Source organism: Lissotriton vulgaris, chromosome 8 (assembly GCF_964263255.1).
Source record: "Lissotriton vulgaris chromosome 8, aLisVul1.2, whole genome shotgun sequence".
In the NCBI taxonomy this organism is placed as follows: Eukaryota; Metazoa; Chordata; class Amphibia; order Caudata; family Salamandridae; genus Lissotriton; species Lissotriton vulgaris.
In genome coordinates, this window is record NC_141696.1 from 469,179,417 (window position 1) to 469,196,565 (window position 17,149).

General features: G+C 41.8%; 1 protein-coding gene across 6 annotated transcripts in view; it reads left to right on the forward strand.

Moving 5' to 3' along the window:
* The window catches only part of REPS2 (RALBP1 associated Eps domain containing 2), a 1,031,179-nt gene that overhangs the window by 642,664 nt on the left and 371,366 nt on the right, over window positions 1-17,149 (forward strand). For all 6 annotated transcript variants that reach the window (XM_086934261.1, XM_086934263.1, XM_086934264.1 and 3 more), the window contains one exon: window positions 3,884-3,929. In XM_086934261.1, coding sequence (XP_086790387.1) covers window positions 3,884-3,929 — 46 coding nt within the window. The remainder of the gene's footprint in view (window positions 1-3,883; window positions 3,930-17,149) is intronic.

Genomic DNA, 17,149 nt, shown 5'->3' on the forward strand with positions numbered 1-17,149 from the left:
CTACGTTTTGGCAAGGGGTAATGGCGTGCCTCTCGGAGGTCTTAGGGTGGGATTTCCCTGTCTCACTGAGATTGGGTATTCTGCACAACATGGAGGGTGTCGGAGGTAACCTGCATAAACGCCACCTTCTACTGTTGGGGCTTACATTGGCTAAGAGGAATATTGCAAAAATGTGGAAGGCAACAGCCTCTCCAACGTTGTCAGCCTGGAAAGGGGACTAGACTTTTTCATGGGCATGGACCAACCTGTCTTTAAGGCTAGGGGTTGCCCACAGAAGCACTCAAAAATTTGGGAGAGCACCGGGGCCTATGGTTGGAACCTATGGGCCCGGAGGTGGGGGCGGGACGGGGACTGTTGCATTGACATGGATGCCGGGGGCATTTGGACAGTAGGGGGTGTAGAGAGACAATATGTGGTTTATTCGGGCGGCAGGGTAGTCTAAAAGTCATGGGATGCTGGATGGATGCAGCACATTGGGGGGTAGTTCATAATGGTAAAGGTTGATCTATATTTTCTTTAAACATGACGATTGTAAATAAGATGTCAACATCATTACAATGTGGTTTGCTAACTGTCGACAGCTTCTTGTGTAGTGGAGAAGTATGGCTCACTGGTTAGAGGAGGTCGACCCTGAAGTAGAGGTCAGACCCGGGACCAGGGCTCAATTCCCGACGCGGCAGGGTCTTGAGCCCAAATGTCCACGGACTCGATAATTCTCGCTTCGGTGCCTACTCGAATCACGGGTTCACACTCTGCTACTCTGGGCATTAGCTTGCTTAATCTCCACTAAGGCACCCCCGCGGCGGGATGCCTGGCTTTCACCTTGGGGATGCCCAGTACGGGTTATCTCACAGGGAAAAAGCCAGGACGGGTTCCCAAAGCAAGCGCCAAGATGCCTCACGGTGATTCGAGCGTTATAAAAGAAGACATAACATAACAGGGAGCGCCGAACGGAAAGTAACTATTGACATAATAAAATATGTTTATTAAAAAAAATAGACTAAATAATGATTCAGACTCTAAAATACATGCCTAACCCCAATTTGGGGCCTAGCCTCGGAGAACACCTCATGTCTAGCTTTTCCTATCTAAAAGAGAAGCATTTTCTTTGTAGCTCTATAAATTCATGGACTATCTTTCACAGTACAAAAGAAAATCCTTCTATTATTTATTTATTTTATTTAACCTCATATAGAGCGCCCTGGCACCTAAAAGGTATCCTGTCGCTAAGGCAACCAACCGGACAAAAACACAACTGCACTAGAGGAGACGAAAATAGAGATTAGTGGGGAAAGAGCCAGGTTTTCAGCACCTTCCTGAATCGAAGAAGACCGGTTGAGTGCCTGCGAGAGGCAGGAAGCGGATTCCAGACTTGGTCAGCTCTCACTATGAATGCACGCCCCCTTCTCTTGTCTTCTTGAAATTGCCAATACAGACAAGATTAGCAGACGAGGAGCAAAGGCATCTCCCCGGAGCATATTTAAAAAAAAACGTTTTGAGAGGGAATTGGGCCCTACCTGCACGAGCCGCGGCTGCTCCCTTTAATAATCAATGCCATGAGATTCATGAGCAATACTGAAGTGCTTCGGCGATCAATTTTTTCGCTGACTCACCTCTAATATGCGTGTACCCATTAAAGCATTCTTGTGGAACTATAAATGTCAGAAACAATGTCTGCTTAAAGAAGGTGTCCAAAACTGGTTTGCAAATGTGAATGCAATCTGTGATGCGCTCTTAATGCTAATAGGTCGTATCCCCGGTTGTGCATTCTCAGATCGCCGCAAAATTACCTGTCACTGTTCGCTAGGCTCCCCTGACATTCAGTTAGCAAAAGGATTACCTTCAATGCATTGCACATCATGAATAAGAATATACATGCATCCGACCCTGCCTTTCTAAAAAAAAGCGCACTGCGTACCACTCAACGACTGCGCTCTTCTAACACAAATACTTTACTCATTCCTCATTTTAAAAGAACTAGACTAGGTGGAAGATCCTTTTGTGTTCTTACTGCTAAGTATTGGAATCAGCTACCACATCCTCTTGGATTAATCTATTCACTATCATTATTTAGGAAAAGGCTAAAAACAGTACTTTATTCCACTTAATGGTAGTGTGTGAGTTTTTCCATTACTGGTAGCCTTTGAGGTTCAGCCCCATGATACCGGCTGTAAGCAGGTTCTATAAATTCGAATAATATAACACGAATATTAATTAGGGAAGTTGCAGTTTGAGACCACCTGTGATTGACGATAAATGCAGGGATGGAGGCCTGAAATAGTCAGCAGACCTCCATTTCTACACTTGTATTCTCAAACGGTATACATTTTCTTAAAATCAACCCATCTTCCTTAAAGGGACCGATGCAGATTTTTTTTTTTAAAAAAAAGGAGTTCCCTGTTTAGGAAGACAGTGGTCCTCTGGACCTACTCTCCTCTAGGCTCACAATTCTCAAAGAGGAAGCTATCTCTGGGGTACAGCTTCCTGTTTCCGAATCAGGCAACACCCCTTTTGATGGGTCTGATCAATGTTTTGCACGTGGAATTATGGTCACAAACCATTGATACATTCCTCTCAGAGTAACTAGTTGAAGGTTGACGTCCCTTCATGTTTCTTTTTATTTGCAATTCGGACAAATAGCAAACACCTTTGTGTGAGGGGGAAAACAGTTTTTTAAAAAGTATTTTGTAGTTGCAAACCCTGTGATTTTGCGAATTACGGGCTTTGCAACTGCAAAACACCTTTACACATCAGATATTACCTATCTGGATGCAGCCAATGCAGGCTTCCCCTGGTTTGTCAAGCCCCACACAGTCTTTGCTTTGATTGTATAATCAGAAGGTTGACTCTTTTTTGAAGATATTTCTGATATACATGTGCTTGGGGGTTTTAATGGTAAACTGTCACAACATATACAACGTCGCTTATGTTAAAACTTCTAAGGGGTAACATACACTTGAGTATAGTAACATACAATTGTGTATAACATCTGGATGGTTGAGTAAGGCATTGTGCATCAAGAGATGTAGCTCGGAATGTAACAGCCTCATGCCCGTTCTGTGTGGGGAGACCTGAAGTGTCTGTTGGACTCCTACAGCCTTCCTGAGAGGCGGCTGCCTCTGGATGTGGTATTACCATGTAGGGATCTATGACAGGTTTATGAGCAATCCTGATGGGGCAGGTGACAGGCTTTCATAAGCCCATCGCGATTCTGAGATTCATAGTAGCTCAACTGACCCGAACATATTTTCTAGTCAGCCTCCAAATTGTTATTCTGAATGAGGCCATCAAAAGAGGTCTCCATAGGAACTCGTCTAACCTGTTATTTGTTTACAGCCAGTGCCCAGACCGTGGTGGCAGACACCTTCTTAGGCAAACATGTCTGCTGTCCTTGCCATCATCTTGGAGAGTTTAGCCGGGACTAAAGTGTGAGAATATTCTCACTGCAGGTTGATACTTCATGCAGTGTTGCTTGGATAGTGAGCTAGTCAGTTCAGTGCAGAAAGGGTTAAACTCTTGCACTGATATAAATTCTCAGTGCATATTCTTGTCTATATTCATGTTAATATAGGCCTAGAAGGGTAGTTTATAATTTTGCAATCGCATCTGATTTTTTAGCAAAAGCTGTCAGTGTTATTGGTCAGGAAGGTGCTGTGATATTTGTTAATATCACTAACAGTTTTTGTTCAACTCGTCCATGTGGAGTTTGGAAACTCAGTGTAAAAGTAAGTAAGCAACGCTGCAATGAACATTTTGTGCACAACAGAAATTGAGTTACTTAGCCTGAAAGAAATCCGCTTGTTATGCTCTAAAAGAGGACACATTCTACTTCTATGCACTGCTTTGCTATGATAGCCTTTTAACCAAACTTCTGTCATTTCAGCTGGCCAGCAGGAATCTTACACGTTGAAGGCGAGACCAAGATCCAGGTACTTCTCACATCTTGGCTTTCATATATATATTTTTTAAGTTGACATTGGTTTGGGTTTAAAGTGGGAAGTATGATCTAATGGGCGATTATTTTATGCAGGCCAGATTAGCGGGGAAAATTGATACGTAGCAGGTCTTTTTTAACTAAATTGGTGGTTGACTTGTGCAATGGAAAGGATTCTCAACAAATCTGCAAGTATTGGAACTGGTACCAACAAATCGAAAGAAGGGTGCAGTCTCCTTCGCATGCGCTGTACCATGCGGCAGGCAAGCTCCATGAGCTAGTTATGCTTAAGGCTAGTACCATGACCTGCTAACATGCCTAAGACTTGAAGTGACAACTCGGCTGAAAGTGGCAAAATACTCGTTGGAGTCACGATTGAGCTGTAGTCCCCTCAATAAATACATAAAATACATATTTATAGTCTAGTAGACATTTTACAGGGATAGAGGAATTTCTGAATGCCAGAGTGGGGAAAAAGTGATCCCCCTGGCCGTCAGAGGAGCCTCTTCAGCCCATGTTATCTGAGCCCCGGGCAGACAATGCCGCCTTACATGCTTGTCTCCAGTCTACCACTTCCTCCATTAGGAAGGATACACCAGCGGTGGCTGCTCCACTAAAGTGGAGAAGCATCATCCCAAAGGAAAAATAAAATGATAATAACACCGTTTATTATCATTTTGTTTTTCAGTACTGGCTCTGTTATGTTTCTTTTAGGTGCAGGCAGGGGAGGGCTGTGCTGCCCACAGAGCAGGGGAAGGAGTGGTGAGCACTTTCTAAGTGTGCATTATGGTTTGGGCGGTCAGCTTGGGTTGGCCAAACAGACATGCACACTTAGCATGTTCTCCACCCAGCTGTTTTGCACAGTCAGGTGGAGAACATACACAGGCTCCCACTACCTGTTTCAGTGCTGAACCGGGCCACTCAGACCCATTACAACGCTGCTATCATGCTGATGACAGCAGATTTGTGATTGGCTTAGGGGAGTCTGGGAGCTTGTGCTCTTCCTGCGTCCACCGAAGAGGACGCAGGAGAGGTGGCAATAAGCAGGTAAGTGAAATTTTCTTTTTTTCCTTTTTTTTTTTTTTAAACCCCCACCCCCCTTTCCCACCCCTAACACTACTGCCCCATAACAGCCGCTATTGGAACCCACAGTTCCCTTTCCCTTAGGTAGTTTCCTCAATCCATCCAACGTTTTCTGTCCAGGTTTCAGGAGGTAATATACTAGGTGGTGAAGAAAAAAAGAGGACCACAAACGGGAGTGGAGAAATGGCAACACCCCAAATGCTAAAGAGTGTGACTGTTACTGCTACCAATTTCGTCCTCCTTTATCTGACCTATCTCTAAAAATAGAGTTTGGCTTTCATGCAGTTTAAAGAACTATAATTTTGTAGAATCTGAGCTTTTCCGGTCCCCCATGAAAATAACATAACTCAGATTTATCCACAGATAACATTTTACCTGGCTAGAACTTTTGTTTGTGCAAAGTTAAAAATAGTAATTTCTTCTACTTTCTGACTATAAGAGGGCATGCTCACCAAACTGCATCATCCCGAATATTGAGGCATCTTGTCCTACTCTACAAAATTAGTAGAATGCTCAGTTGTGTAATTTACTCACTTCAACATCAATATGCTTGTGCCTGCTACTAACTATAATAATCACCTCCAATTTCGAAAAAACTTAAAGTAATAATAAGACATACCCAGCTCAAATGTATCAAAGCTTTTACTGTTATTTTAATTGTTCAAAACATTTCTACAAATGGTTCAGATTTGCTGGCCATGATGAACATGTGTACTATTCAAGTGGAGGAAGGCTGTCATATTAGAGTGCAGAGTTTTGTGGTAAGAAAAATGGGAGCTAGCGGCAAAACTATTTATATTGAATTCTGTTTTTCTTTCAGTCAGGAGCCAATGTAGCTTAATATCTGAAGTATATTAATCGTCTCTCAATTTACAGAATCTCCTTCATTTTCTAGTTGAGATCCATAGGTGTGTGTATCAGAGTGAAGGGAAGAAGAAAGAAGGGTGGATATGAAAATACGTGCCCTAGGCTCTTCACAGGGTGATTTCATATGACAGTGAAATGTGTTGTCGTTTGGAACCAGTGCCTGGTGTACGAATAGACTGGTAGTAAATTATACATTGACTTTTTGCGAACAGTCTTTAATTTTTTGATACAGCTTATGTACTAACATGTTGAATCGTAAAATCCCCTGTCGCCACGCCACCGCCTGCTCCCACACGGCCAAACAGGGCTGCCGCCGCCAGATTGTGAGTGTTATTGTGGTATGGCGGGCAAGCGGCGTGGCGGTGCATTGTAAAGGCTCATATGTGAGCCTTAAACTGCACTGCTATGGTACTGCCACAGTGAATTTGGCGGTCCTCGGATTGTCAAACTCTTAATTTGACCCATAGACTATTGGGAGGAGTCGTTTGCCCAACCCTTACAAAAGTGCAACATTTTCCCATGCTAATCTACAAGCAAGGTATACAAAGGATCTAAGTGAGTAGGCTATGACTGTGTTGGGTCTGGTAAAGAAATTGTATGAATAGTAATTTTCAGGTTGCTAGTTGCTATCCCATGTGATTCGCTACAAACACTGGGATGGTGGTCTACAAGGGACTGCAGACTTCTATCCTTATGTTTGAATTCTTAGGCAAGTTTTTTTTAAGCAGCCTTTGTCCCTTAAAGGACATTGGCTGCTTAAAAAAACATAAATAAGTACTGTTAGGGTACACATTGGAGTTAGTAGTCAGGGTTGCCCTGGACCTCTGCCTGCTACCCCCAAAGTCGCCCAACACAATTCCCAGAGCTTCCCTCTGTGAATGAGATTGTGCTTACTCCCCTTTAATGTTTTGTCCACATAAGGTATCCATGCCAAATTTGCATCCTTTTCTTCTAACATCATGGGGATTTTAAAGGTACCCAGGGTTTGTTGAATTTCTTTACAATTAGCCAAAATAAAGCGAAATTCTGTGTTTTGGGGAAAAATTGGGAAAAATTGCTGCAGAAGAAAGTGTCTGTTTTTTCCCTTGCTAATGGTATGAACAAAGAGTTTGTGGTGCTGAAATCACATTCTTTCCAGCTTTCAGGGACAGGCAGACTTTTGCCAGAAAACACATTTTTGTTTCACAGTTTGGCATTTTACTGGGACATAGCCTATTTTTGCTACTTTTTGTGCTTTCAACCTCCTCCCAGTTAGTGGTAGAAATGGGGTTAAAAGCAATAAAGGTTCCTGTAGAATAATACATTTCTGAAAAGTAGGTAAAATTCTGAATTCAGAAAGGGGTCATTTGTGTAGATCCTTAAAGGTTTCTTTATAAAAACTAACAGTTGAAAATAAGAAACATTAAAAAAGAGTTGAAGAAAACAGCTGTTTGTGCCAACGTTTTCACCTGTAACGTCTTCTAAGTATGACAGATTTTTTAAAGCTGAATATCGTTACATACACTGGACCCTTCTGGTTGTAGGGATACATAGAACTTGTAGGTTCGCCAAGAACCAGAGGAACCCAGAGCCAATAACTGAGCTGCATCCTGCAATGGTTTTTCATTGGGTACTGGGTACATAGCAAATAATTTGGTAAAATATAAAGAGTGGAAAATAGGTATCAAGTACACCTATGTATTTCCAAAATGGGAACAAAATATAGAGTTTAGAAGCCGTAGCTATATGCACAATTATGGGTAACCATACTAGCATGAGAATTATAGAACATTTTTTAAAGTGACTTCTTTTTTACACATTGTCTTACATTTGGAAGGCAGAAATGCATAGAAAGTCAATAGGTAATATCAGTGGCTCTACAATTCGGTGTTCCCCTAAGTCTCCCGATAAAAATTGTACCTCCCTTTTGTGGGTAGGCCTAGTGCCCAAAACAGGAAACGGGCCAAAACGCAACGTGAACACACCACATTTTTATGGTGAAAACTGACCCTTTTTTACTAAGTACCTAGCTGTGGATTTTGAACCCTAGCTCTGCTGGCACCTAGGGAAACTTAGCAAACCTATACATTTTTTAAAACTAGACACCCAGGGGAATCCAGGATGGGGTGACTTGTGTGGCTCTCACCAGGTTCTCTTACCCAGAATCTCTTGCAAACCACAGACTTTGAAAAAAAAAAAAAATTCCTCACATTTCTGTGATGGAAAGTTCTGGAATCTGCATGGATCCACAAAATCCACCCACCCCGCATTCCCCAAAGTCTTACAATAAAAATGGTACCTCACGTGTGTGGGCAGGCGGTACCATTTTTATTGGAAGACTTTGGGGAATGCAGGGTGGGTGGAATACCTCACGTGTGTGGTCAGGTGAGTACAATGTTGTGTGGCCTGCCGGCTACAGTGGAGTACCACGCCTCCACGTAGCACCTGAGAGCCGTGCTGCTGCCCCTCCCACACACGAGGTCTTCGATGGTGGAAGGCGTTTGTGGACCATTGCTGCTGTCCTCATGCTGTTGGATTTCGCACGCCTGAGCTTCCCGAGGACGCGGGTGTAAAACTCACCGCTCTGTGTGCCCCTGCGAAGGCTGCCTTGCCGTCTGGTGCGTTGCGGTGAACAGGTTCCCGATTCTGCTCGTTTTTGGCATTTACGGCATTCTGCTGTCCCGCACGCCACCTTGGTGTGTATCTTTTGGTGCAGAAGCGAGTGGAGGCGATGCATTGTGTATGCCACAGGCTACCTTTGTTTTGGGCATTTTTTGGCATTTTGGCGCTCTGCAGGCTAGTCGAATGGGCAATTGACACATGCACACGCAGAAACGAGGCATCTGGAGCAAGGGAGGAAAAAGAAAAAAAGGAGACAGGAGCACCACACTGTATATTGATTTGCTGAATCTCTGGAAGTGCTTGGTCTGTTAGACCATTTGAGGATTGGAAAGATCCGAACTGGAAAGGATTTGGCACGCTTGCTAAAAGGAGTGGAGGGAGCGAAGGCATTTCGGTGTGAGCAGGCGGATGTAAGTCCTGTTAACAATACTAATCTGCATTCTGTAAAAAAAAAAAAAGGCTTAAAGGCATTGAGGGGACAAAAACAATTATTACTTCAAATTGAGAGAACTGGTGACTTGTGATTGGCGACAAATGGTGTGCTTCATGACTTTTCAGAACTTATTTTGAATTTCTGAATCTCTGAATCTCTGATTTTGAAAGGGCTAAAAACTTTTTTTTTCTTTTTTTTTTCTCTCTTTGAACTTTACGAACATTTGAACTGTGGGCGTCATGGGAAAATTACTTAACGCTCGTACTAAAGCTAAACAACGCCGACAGCAGGCAAGAGAGGCTGCGGCTAAGCTAACAGATGGAGGTAATTTTAAAGAGGATGACTTGGCGCATTCTTCAGAATGTTCAGAGGTAGAGGAACCATTAACAGAGAGTCTTGTTAATTCGAGCATGGGAGACAAAGCCATTGAGCCTCATCCTGGCGTTAAACCCAATACTCTTGAGCCCCCTCACCCCCCTCCACCACCTCCACCGTCTAAACAATTTCCTTTGTTTGTAAAAAAAACTTTTCCTCTCCTGCCTAATAGTGTGTCCTCTCTAAATTCGTTAAATTTGGTGATAAATCAGAATCAACATGTCACCACAAATGAACTGAGTTTGGACGCAAGCACCTCTACATGCTCTGATCCACTTGCCCCATCTGCTGAGCCTGAGCCTGATGCATCCACCTCTACATCCGATCCAAAGCAAATAGTAATTGACTCTGTGAATTTCGCAGATCCTAACAAAGAAGATTTAAGGAGCACAACATTCCAGCCTCTTGTAATATCTGATAAGGGACCTGTTGGGGCGGTGGCAGATCCCCTTGGCCCTTTGTTAGTGATGGATACAGAGACAGAAGGGGAAATGAAGATGTCCGTGAAGGATATGCTAAACTTAATTTTAGATGAATTAAGAGAGATAAAGAGGTCGCAAAATGTTGAACTGACCGCGATTCATCAGAGACTGGACAAAATGGACAAAATTGAGGAGCTAGTCTCTACGTTTCCAGCCCGTCTAGTTGAGGCAGAGTAAAGGATTTCTTCTTTAGAGGATCAAATGGTCGTGGTGAAGAAAGAGACTAAAGATGCATTCAAAACAACCAGGGCCCTTGAGAACAAATTGGATGATTTGGAGAACTACAATAGAAGATCCAATTTACGTATAGTGGGGGTTCCTGAAGGAATCGAGCGGTCAGACATGCTCTCATGGGTATCCAAGTTTCTTCAACAGGGAGTGATACCGGAATATAAAGGCGATTTAACTATCACCAGAGCTCATCGGGTTCCTGTTCGCTCTTCTTCAAATTCCACTCTTCCGCTAACTATTCTTTTAAATTTTGCAGATGTTAGGGTCAAGGAGCAAATTTTATCCAGGGCGATTCGACAGAGGCAGTTTCCGGTGAATGCTATGGTGAACTGTTGAATTTTCTCAGATATGTCTGCAGTAGCGGCTAGACGTAGGAAAGAATTTGTTAAGATTCTGCACCTATTTAAAGCCCATGGGGCTCAAGCAATGATTGCTCAGCTATCAAAACTTAGAGTGTTGTTCAAAGGCAAATTCTATATGCTATCTGACGTGGAGGAAGCTCAGGAGTTGCTACATGGAATCCAAAATGGCTAGTTTGGTTATAAGACTGAGCTCCTGGAAATTCCTTGGGCCATTCTTTATTTCTCACGAATGCCTTTCTATATTCTATGTCTGATAATGTTCATAAGTGTGGGGGGGAGGGGGGGCGGGCACGGTTGAGGAGCTGAAGGGGTGTAATAACACAACACTTCAAATTCAAGGTTGAGGTTCCTGTGGCGAGCTTGGGTAAAGGGAGGTAGAGTTAAGAGGGTGCCTTAGGTGGAAGAGGGGGGTGGGTGGGGTAAAAAAGTGTAGTTCTTGGCAAAATTCTTTTCATCCTTTCCTTTGTTTTGTTATTTGCTGGAGATAATAGTGGCCTCTGTGTTGGATCTAGATTAGGGTTTAGATTGTTTAAAGAAGGTATGGAAAGGAAAAAGGGAGAAATTGCATTATCGGAGTTAAGTATTTGTTTTAAGTCCTGTTAAAATGGGTCTGAAAGTTTTTTCTTTTAAAGTGAACGTCCTAAACAATAAGAACAAAATGCCGGCGATAGATAATTGGATTTTGATTGAAAACCCCGAAGTTATACTTTTACTAGAAACTTACATTCCTCTCTCCAAAGCTGATAATTTCTCTATGTTTAAAGGGTGGGCCTCGTACGAGGGTTTTTCTTTTTTTATGAGTCACAGAGGGAAGTCGCACTCTTCCTTAATAGGAGAATGAAGGCGGAGATTATTCAAACAGATGAGGGGAGCCAGGGTCGGTGGTGTTGGGTCACGTGTAAATTAAAAAACAGACCGTCACCCATCACATTTGTAAGCTTTTATGCCCCTGTGAATGACCACCCTGTGATATATGAGGAAATGTTTCAGTCCTTACTGATGGTGGGTGGGGATATCGTGATTGGAGGGGATTTTAATATTCTCATGGATCTGAATTTAGACTCAACTACTGCTGGCAAAAACCAGTCGAAACCTAAATCATTTAAGACAATTTCGAATAATGTAAGGACATTAGATCTTGTTGATCCTTGGCGTTTTATGAATCCTCACAAAAGAGATTATACTTGCTGTTCGGGAAGGTATAAGTCATTTTCACGTATTGATTTCTTTCTTGTCTCTGTAAAACTTAAAAGTAAATATCAACAAATTCTGCATAATGGCTTTTCCGACCATGCAATGTTAGTAGCTGAATTTGTGTTTGATGAAAGCACGAATGTTTTAAAGCGCTGGGTTTTTAATAAATCTTATTTGTCTGATGTAATATGGGTTACCTCACTTAAAAATGAGATAAATGAGTTTATTAAACGAAATATTGGGACAGCTCCTATTCATGTGGTATGGGACTCACTGAAGGCATTTATTCGGGGGATTGTTATTAGAAGAGATGCAAGGGAATCAGCCACCCTTAGGGATGCAAAGAAGCTATTGCAGCAAAATATTCAGGTTCTAGTAGAACAAAGATACCACAATCCCTCTGTTAGGTTACAGAATCAATTAAATGCTACTAAACGGGAGTTGAGTGCATACTACTTTGAAAGAAATGAGGAAATTTTTTGTAGGCAAGCCCAAAAAATATACGAACACAGTAATTTTACGGGCAAATTCTTGGCGTGGCAGGTCAAAGAACAAGCCGCAGCCAATGTAATTGATTCTCTTAAATCTCCAATCAGTGATCTGGACACTTTTGATGTAGGAGAGATAGGGGAAATAATACTGTCTCATTACAAGAATATCTATACTTCACAGCATACTATGGATCAACGCAGATTAAAAACCTTCTTAGATAAATATAGTCTGCCCACTCTCTCTCATCTGGATCAAGAAGTAATGGCAACACCATTTTCGAGGGATGAATTAGAGTTGGTAGTTAAAAGTCTCCCACACGGTAAGGCCTGCGGTCCAGATGGATTTCCCGCAGAATTTTTTGTCACATTTCTTAGCTCCCTCTTTGAACTTCTCCTTTTATTATCAAATTCTATGTTGGAGGGTGGCCCAATCCCAGCATCCTTCTATGATGGAACCGTGGTCAGTTTTTTGAAAAAGGGAAAGGAAGCTAAAGACCCAAACTCTTATAGGCCCATAACACTCCTAAATTCAGATTATAAAATTAGCACTAAATTGCTCTCTATTCGATTTAATCATGTATCTTCACAACTGATCCACGCAGATCAGAATGGCTTTATTGCAGGTCGTCAACTTATCACTAATACACACTATTTGATTGAGGCATTAGATTATTTTGAAACACGTATGGTGCCGGCTTTAGTTATTCTTTTAGAAGCAGAAAAGGCTTTTGATTTGGTGGTTTGGGATACACTTTTTTCTATTTTACAATATTTTGGTATTCCCCCACAAATCATTACCTTAGTTAAAAATCTGTATTAGGGTGCAAAAGCTCATATTCTTGTCAACACATCTATAGTGGGCTCGATCTCAGTGCAAATAGGGACGAGGCAGGGTTGCCCACTGTCCCCTGTTCTTTTTGCTTTCTTTATTGAGCCTTTAGCGGCTGCAATCAGGAAATGCACGGATATTCTACCACCTATTGCTTTTATGGATAAGATTAAATTATATGCGGACGATATAATGCTGCTTCTGAAACCTGAGATACATTCGCAGATACTGGCTTTTTCTGTCTTTGCAGAATTTGAAGCGTTGGGGGGGTATCGAATTTAAAAAAAGAAAACTGAGATTTTAATCTGCGGTAGTATAAATCCTGAATTACACCCTGATATTCAGAGCTGTATTAACAATAGACCAAAAAGGTATCTGGGCGTTTTTTTTTCTGCCATCAGTCCGTGATTTGTATTTTTTGAATTTTGAACCCTTAATCCAAAAAGTTCGGGATCTGTATTGCATTTATCCATTTTAGGCCGGGTGGCATTAATTAAAATGTCAGTACTTCCTTTATTTAATTTTTTGTTCTCTACTATTCCTTGCTCCCTACCATGCTCCTTTTTTTCAAAAGTCGAGTCCTTGTTCACAGCCTTTGTATGGGCAAAAAAGACACCTCGAATAGCTATTAATACTTTATACGAAGATAAAGAACAAGGAGGTCTTGGCCTACCAAACCTTAAAGACTATTACTATGCATACTTTGCACAGTATCTTTCAAGATTTAAATTTTCAATACCCAGTGAGGCATTGTTCATAAATTTCTTTTTTGACCTAATTTGTAAAGAGGCTGAAATCCCTTCCCCACTCTCAATATTTAAATCATCAAAATTGGTTAGATATAAGGTTTTGAACTGTTTTTTTAAAAAACGTGATGCTATGCTGAAAAGGTACTCACTCTCCCTCTTAAAATCAATAACTCCATTAACGAAGCAGTTTCTGGTCTCGGGATTAAAATGGGGCCAGAAACTATACAAAATTGGGCCAGATTAGGCTTCAAAACATTATCGAATTTTGTGGAAAGTGGAGCTTGGTTGACCCCTAATGAGATGGCTTTTTTAATCTGTGGAAACTTTTTTTTGATGGGGTCATATAATTTGCTGTATAAGGCTCTTACTCAAATTGACCCAACGCAGATAAGCCAACCCTCAAACTTAACAAATGATCTTTTTTGGTCATTACTTTTCAAGAAACCCGGAAAGTGGAAAAGAAGCTTAGCGCAAAGTAGAGAGGAGGATGTGAGTACCAAAGCAGTTCAAAAATGGCAGAAATATGAAAGTCTTGAACTTACCGATTATACCTGGAAAACCTTAAATACATTTAATTTTACTATATTGAGAGGTGCTAATTGGAGACGAATGCTTTTTTTCAGTAAATGGCTTTTATATTACACTCCTGCAGTTATTGCCAAAATGTATAGTAGCACGTTGTCCACCTGTTTCAGATGTACACAACCGGACCTGGCTAACTGGTCCCATATAATAGCTCTCTGTCCAAAAATTAAGGTATTTTGGAATTAAATATTTTCTTTGCTCTCTCTTCATCTACATTGTTCGATTACTAGCTACGAAAATGTAATTATTTTTGGATTCGATCCAGAGCTTAATCTGGTTGAGTCTTTGGCAAAACTTTTGTATATTATAGTAGCAGTAGCTAGATCACTGATTCTTAAGTATTGGAAAACAGACATAGTTCCATCCGTAGATGAGTGGTATCAAAAAATCAAGAGAGTCAGGAAAAGTGAATACATATTTGCTCAAAGGACTGGGGGATTGCTTATATTTGCATAAATTTGGGAATCTTATTTTGATTAAAGTTGCTGTTTTCTGGGAGTTAAAATTCATTGCATTCTGTCGGAATATTTAAATATTTATGTTTCTATATGCCCTCTGGGGATTGTATTAAGCTGCTACTGTTTTCAGCTTACCATTTTTAATTTAAAAAAAAATGTTTTATGTTGGATATATTGCAATGAATGTAATGAATGAAATGTCAAGAACTCAATAAAAAATAAAAAAATAAAAATAAAAACGTGTGTGGGCAGGCCTAGTGCCCACAACAGGAAATGGGCCAAAACGCCTAGCTGTGGATTTTGAACTTAAGCTCAGCCGGCACCTTGGGAAACCTAGCAAACCTATACATTTTTGAAAACTAGACACCCAGGGAAATCCAGAATGGGGTGACTTGTGTGGCTCTCGCCAGGTTCTGTTACTCAGAATCCCTTGCAAACCTCAAACTTTGTAAAAATAACAAACTTTCCTCAAGTTTCTGTGATGGAAAGTTCTGGAATCTGTGTGGATCCATACAATTCCACCCACCCAGCATTCCAGAAAAGTCTCCCCATAAAAATTGTACCTCACTTGTGTGGGCAGGCCTACTGCCCACAACAGGAAATTGGCCAAAACGCAAGGTGGACACACCACAGTTTTACAGTGAAAACTGATCCCTTTGTTTGCAGTGCCTAGCTGTGGATTTTGAACCCTAGCTCAGCTGGCACCTAGGGAAACCTAGCAAACCTATACATGTTTAAAAACTAGGCACCCAGAGAAATCCAGGATGGGGTGACTTGTGTGGCTCTCACTGGGTTCTGTTACCCAGAATCCCGTGCAAACCTCAAACTATGTAAAAGAAAAAACACATTTACCTCACATTTCTGTGATGGAAAGTTCTGGACTCTGTGTGGAGCCACAAAATTCCACCTGCCCTGCATTCCCCAAAGTCGTCAGATAAAAATGGTACCTCACTTGTGTGGGTAGGCCTAGTGCCCGTGACAGGAAACGGGCCAAAGCGCAACACGGATACACCACACTTTTACAGTGAAAACTGACCCTTTTTTTGCAAAGTGCCTAGCTGTGGATTTTGAACCCTAGCTCTGATGGCACCCTAGGGAAACCTAGCAAACCTATACATTTTTTTAATACCAGACACCAAGGGGAATCCAGGACGGGATGACTTGTGTGGCTCTCACCAGGTTCTGTTACCCAGAATCCCTTGCAAACCTCAAACTTTGTAAAAAAAACCCCAAATGTTCCTCATATTTCTGTGATGGAAATTTCTGGAATCTGCGTGGATCCACAAACTTTTACCCCCGCATTCTCCAGAGTCTCCCAATAAAAATGGTACCTCACTTGTGTGGGTGGGCAAAGTACCCATGGTAGGCAAGGGCCCAAAACGTATTGTGGCAACATCAAAATTACCTATCACAAAATTACCTTGTTTTGCAAGGGGGGTCACCTGGGTTTTTGGCCCCGGGCTCGGCGGCCATCTAGGGAAACCTACCAAACCCACACATTTCTGAAAACTAGACACCCTGGGGAGTCCAGGGAGGTATGGCTTGCGTGGATCCCAAAATTTTTTCCTACCCAGGATCCCCTGCATACCTCAAATTCTAGCTGAAAAAAAATCACATTTTTCTCACATTTCTGTGTGGGAAAGTTGTGGGATCACTGGGGTCGAACAAATTTCCTACCGCCCAGCACTCCCCCAGGTCTCCCGATAAAATTAGTAATTCACTTGTGTGGGTGGGCCAACTACCCGCGACAGGCAAGGGCCCAAAATGTATTGTGGCGACATCAAAATGAACTATCACAGAACGACCTGGTTTTGCAAGGGGGAGCACCTGGGTTTTTGGCCCCGGGCTCGGCAGCCACCTAGGGAATCGTACCAAACCCACACATTTCTGAACAATAGACACCCTGGGGAGTCCAGGGAGGTATGACTTACGTTGATCTCACAACATTTTCCTACCCAGAAGACCCTGCAAACTTCAAATTTTGCTGAAAACGTCACTTTTCCACACATTTCTATGTGGCATCACCACAAATGTCCTACCACTCAGCGTTCCCCTTGGTCTCCCGAGTAAAATGATACCTCACTTGTGTGGCTGTCCAATGCAGAATCGGCTATAAACATTTTTTTTCTTCTTTTTTTTTAAATGTAGCGCTTAGAATTCACTGTGCTATACCCTTAATCCCTTCCCGGTCACAGGTCAATGGCACACCCACACAAGTAGTATGTTCTTAACTATCAAATATAGGTGGTTCATCCATGAGATTTATGTCCTTGATTTTCTTATCCTTGTAGCTGGAGCTTTCTCTAAAGAAGTACTCCATAATTTCAGTTCATCATTGAATGTTTTGTACAGCAACCTGTTCGTATGCTTTTTGTATTCCATAGACTTCATACATTTTTTACTAGGACTGACATTTATTTGTGGGCATATGGTATGTTTTTCAACTGTGAGGTGAATGATTGTGAGCTGATGTTT